This window comes from Priapulus caudatus, unplaced genomic scaffold (assembly GCF_000485595.1).
Source record: "Priapulus caudatus unplaced genomic scaffold, Priapulus_caudatus-5.0.1 Scaffold2266, whole genome shotgun sequence".
NCBI lineage: Eukaryota > Metazoa > Priapulida > Priapulimorpha > Priapulimorphida > Priapulidae > Priapulus > Priapulus caudatus.
Genome location: NW_014579327.1, coordinates 19,266 through 24,675, shown reverse-complemented (window position 1 = coordinate 24,675; position 5,410 = coordinate 19,266). Strand labels below are relative to the sequence as shown.

General features: G+C 47.3%; 1 protein-coding gene across 1 annotated transcript in view; it reads right to left on the bottom strand.

The window, feature by feature from the left end:
• Window positions 1-5,410, bottom strand: part of LOC106818464 (E3 ubiquitin-protein ligase HUWE1-like) — a gene marked incomplete at its 3' end in the record, with an annotated part of 22,796 nt that overhangs the window by 15,949 nt on the left and 1,437 nt on the right. The window contains exons 2-4 of the mRNA XM_014823168.1: window positions 5,209-5,296; window positions 4,081-4,182; window positions 3,234-3,353 (exon numbers count right to left, since the gene is read on the bottom strand). Coding sequence (XP_014678654.1) covers window positions 3,234-3,353; window positions 4,081-4,182; window positions 5,209-5,253 — 267 coding nt within the window. The remainder of the gene's footprint in view (window positions 1-3,233; window positions 3,354-4,080; window positions 4,183-5,208; window positions 5,297-5,410) is intronic.

Sequence of the window (5,410 nt, the reverse complement as noted above, 5' to 3'; positions counted from 1 at the left end):
TTTTCCCACAGACTTGAAAAAAAGCTCCCGTGAAAAAAAAAAGTACAATTTTTCCCCTGCTCTCTACCTTCTTGCCTACCGCTAAAAAGGTAATTTTTAGGTAGGTGATTTAAAGGTAGGAAGCTCTCTACCTTCTTGCCGGCCTTTTCCTCGCTGTTTTCGACGTAGTATTCGAAGTGGAGGGTGGTTGCGGATGGGGGGAAGGCGGACATCGACTGCTCCTTGCAGCAATCCGCGAGACCGAAGCCATTCTCCTTGCCTCCCCAGCTCTGCAAATACACAGCAGAATACTCGTACATACACACACATGCACGCACGCACACACACACGCTCGCTCGCACGCACGCACACACATGCTCGCATGCACGCACACCACCACAGCTCTGCAAATACACAGTAGAATACTCGTACATACGCACACACGTACACACGCATACATACCACCCCGCTCTGCAAATACACAGCAGAATACTCGTACATACACACGCACGTACACACGCATACATACCACCCCAGCTCTGCAAATACACAGCAGAAATACAGACGCACAGACATGCGGCAGCGGCCCGCCGCAGCGCCAGCACGCACGCAACAGGCGCATGCACGCATGCACCGCACGCACACACGCGACGCATCACGCACAGCGACACGCATCCGCACACACCATGCACCCGCACCGGCACGACGCACACCCACATGCTCGCGACTGCACCATGGCTCTGATCGTATCTGGTTGCGCGTGTGGTTCGCAGCACTGCGCACGCACGAGCCGCACGCACGCACACACCGCACAGACACGCACGCAACGAGCCCACACCACGAGCGGACGCAGCACACACAGCATGCTCGCATTGCACGCACGCAACGCATGCACAGAACATCCACCAGACAGCAGAGACACCGCACAGAACACACACACATCGTCCGACGCACATGCTCGCTACGCACGCACGACAGACGCACACACACACGCACACACATGTTCGCATTGCACGCACACCACCACCAGCTCTGCAAATACCACACGATAGAAATACTCGTATTATACACACACGTAACACACCAACATACCACCAGGCCGCTCTGCAAAAATACACAGCAGAATACATGCGTACAATACACACTCATTCGCATGCACCAGGCACGCCTACCCCTTCTGCAAACAGCACAGCAAGAATACTCGTGACATAACGCACACACACACACATACCACCCCAGCTCTGCAAACACATAGCAAAACCACCGGCATACACAAATACACACGCATCCAGGCACGCGACGCACACACGCACGCACGCGACAGCACTCACACACAGGCACAGCATACATTATCATAACACATACATAACATCGGGGCCTAACATCATACATACGTACATGGATACAATATATACATACATACATATCATACATAGCATACATACAATACATACATACGCACACACATAATAACGCCATGCACGCACGCACACCACACCAGCTCTGCCAACACACAGCAAAAGTACTTCGTACATACATTAAAACACGTAACGGCACCGAGCACGCTACGCGACGTGCCACTCAGCCTTCTCTGGCAAACACGACGGCAAACGTATTCATCATATACAGCACACATAAACACACATCGCACGCCCACCCACACCTCGCCACCCGCCACACCGCCTCCCTCCTCCGCCAGGTGGCGCCCCTACCTCTGCGAGATGCTCAGGCGAGCGAGCAGACGCCTGCTTGCGATCGGCGGCGAGGCGCGTGATGAATTCGAGCAGGCTTGCTGAACAACGTTAAGGCAGGTTGAGGACGGCGAAGCGACGCCAAGGGTCGCTGGAAGCGAGGAGGGTCGTCAGGGCTCAATGTCTGTTGTAGAGGTCGCCGCGAGCAAGCTGTGGCTCGAATGAGCAGCGGCGGTGAAGTGCAGCACGTGCAGCGGAGGCAGACCAGCGCCTTACCTGCATACAACATATACACACACACGCCGTCAGTACAGCGGTGGGGAGGGAGGGAGGGAGGGGGGGGGGGGGAAGGGAAGCGGGGGCGAGGGAGTGAGGAGGGGAGAGGGGGGGAGGCGAGGGGAGGGAGGGAGGGAGGGAGGGAGGGAGAAGCTGTGTTCTATGGCAGCGCGTGAAGTGCAGCACGTGCAGCAGCAACGCGCCTTACCCTGCAATCAACATACAACACAACACGCGTCAGTAACACGGTGGGAGGGAGGGAGGGAGGGAGAGGGGTGGGAGGGAAGGAGGGAGGAGGGGAGGGAGGGAGGGAGGGAGGAAGTAGAGAGGCCGGGGAGAGAGAGATGGATGGAGGAAAGGAGGAAGGGAGCTTTAGCACTGTACAACATCTGATCATTGCTTTGAAATACGGCGTTACCGTTTGTCCTCACTTGTCAATTTCCACGGAGGGCAAAAAGTAGACGCTTCCAGTAGCTTTTGCTTTAGAGCAAAACGTTTTATTACGCAATAGCTTCAACTTTGTTCAACAAGTAATAACTTAAATAATAAATAATGCGTGATTCTTTATTTCTTATCAAGTTTGGTGCCCTAATATGAACTGTTAGTGAACTGTATTAAAAATTACAAAGTAAAGATATTGGGTGGCTAAAATTTAATTTGAGAAAATGTATTACACATTTATTATATTTCTATGTTATTAATCAGGACAAGCAAACATTTTGCAGCTTATATCTTGTAAAATATCTTGTAGCTTGTCCGTCCGTCATTTTTTTTCCTCATTTCGAACACTGCAGATACACATGCCAGTAAACCCACCAGTACACACACCTGTACACCCGTCAGTAAATATCAGGGGAGGAGGCAAACTGCATGCAGTGCCCCCTTCGTACAACTCAGAATACCACTGCCACAAGGCTGGTACTATTTTTCAAGTGGGCGGAGCTCCGGGTTAATCCATCGAATGGCAATCCAATAGCCGCGTATGATTTGAAAGTTGTAAATGGGTACACAATCCGCGCACTATTTCGTATCACTATTTTATCAAATTTTTCATAAAATAATGGTCGGATTTTGAATATCTTTGCAACAATTATTAGTACAAATCTTATTACATAGGATACGAGTAACCTGGCCGCTGTAAAACTTGTGGTAAAGAAGCGTTAGAAATTCTCACGTAAATCTACTTGTGGCAGTGGTGAATTGAGCCAGAGCGAGAGCGCCATCTGTCGTGGAGTTTGGGAAGGAGGATGAGAACACGAAGAGAAGGAATGCCAGCATGAGTCTAACCTGTGCATTGCCGGCTTTGTCACAGCTCAGGATCCACGCGGTGTCCGAAGCTTTCGCACACGCATTCTCCAAGATCGAGTCAAAGTGATCGAGAATGTCGATCCAATGATAGAGCTCACACTGAAAGCAGACGTTACACGCTTTGTTATTACGGGTTATTATTAATACTATTATTTACTATTATTTACTATTATTAATACTATTATTATTGATTACTACTATATTATTTACTATTATTTACTATTATTAATACTATTATTATTGAGGATGGGATCACGTCACACGCTTTGTTATTTATTACGTGTTGTTATTAATACTTGTTTAATTATTGTATGCTATTTATTAATCATTAATCATTTATTTATTAAATCATTACAACCGCCAACTCCAATCAACACAGCACACATACACGCATGCACACACGCAATCACACACACACGCACATGCACTCACGCACACACATACACGCACATGCACACGCACACACGCACACACACGTACACACATATGCACACGCACTCACGCATGCACACGCACACACGCACGCACGTATGCACACGCACTCACGCACGCACAGACACAGGGGGAAGCAAGCAGCTGCCTACAAGGGCCAGTTTGCTGCATTGCTCTCAACAAAATTTCGGAAATTTAGACATTCCTAATAAACTCCAAAAATTATGCCCCGGGCGATTAAACACGCTGTCTACCTTTTTCTCTGGCCGCAGCTACTTGCTCCTTGGCAAACAAAAGTTAATTTCTAACCCCGGTAAGTCGGTCTGTTACCGAAAAAGCAAGTCAGTCTATTTCACCAACAAGCTGCAGCGTTACCGACCGCAGGTAGGGTTACCTTGCCAAAATTCCACGTCTTGACATTGTTGATGTGCTCCAGTAGTTCGTCACCGCTGCTGCATTCCTTCAGTTTCTCTATCAGAGATTTGCAGTCCTGCGGCTGCAAGAGAAAAATCACACGACGCGTCGCAACGAAGCCACAAACTCGCAAAGCCACCCTCGAATGCCAAATCTGAGCTTTCTACCTCCATCCCTTCTCTCGCTTCCTTCTCTCCCTCCCTCCCCTCCCTCCCTCCAAATTCTCCTTTTTACGTCGCTAAACCGCTTAGCTTACTTGTCGAGCATATATGTGACATGTGTACACGAAATGGAATCGAATAACTGGAAATATCAACAAAAGCTTATTCATCGTATGTTCTAGCATGTTTTGCCAATGTGTCGTCACGGCTTTGACCAGCAAATATTCACGGATTTTATTATAGGTTTTATATTGGGCATCGAAATTTTCGAAATCAGGATTGCATGGGAGTGTTTTTAAACTTATTTGCAAAACTGCTAACCATGCGATGATACGCAGTGAAGATGATTGTACGACGGTTAATCGATCATGAGCATAGGTACTGTTTTTTTAACTTATATCCATCTATCAGTACTAACTGCATATTTTATTGGAGTCATTGATAAACTTTTACAGGGGTCGAAATAAGCGATGGTCCGAGGCCATCAAATAATCAGGAGGACCATCAGATTTTCAAAGTCAATGGTCCGACGGACCATTGAACACGTCGGACCATTGAATATTTTGGTCCCATTTTATGGTAATTTCCTTTGAAGTTCCCACATTCCAATATACTATTAAAGTGAATAAACAATTACTGTATCGTTTGATACATTGAATAATTAAAGGAGGACCATCTAAATTTCAAACTAGATGGTCCTGTGGACCATCTCTTTTTTTCTCCTTATTTCTACCCCTGAGATAGATCTGTTGCCAGACTTACCCGTGTTGTTGAAGAGTGTGTTGTATTAACCCCGAGTTGCTGAGATAGCAAATGCATCAGACAAGGACGAATTAAGTTTACCGATGTAAGGCCAAGGCTGTTGAAGGTGATAACGACTAAGCTTCGATAACAAATAGGATTCACCGTTGGCTGACGGATGTACGTTGAACCGAAAATATACTTACCACTTCCGAACTGCTTTTCTTCAGTTTACTTCTGTCTATCTTCATTTTGAGGTGGTTGTTTACTTTTCAGCTACGTAAGGCAAAGCCTCTGCAAAGCCATAATTTAACACATCAACTAGTAGTCAGAGATCCCTGGAAAAAGACCGGTTGGAAGACCAAAGAGAACATGGATAGGGACAGTGCAGAAAGATCTGAAGGACTT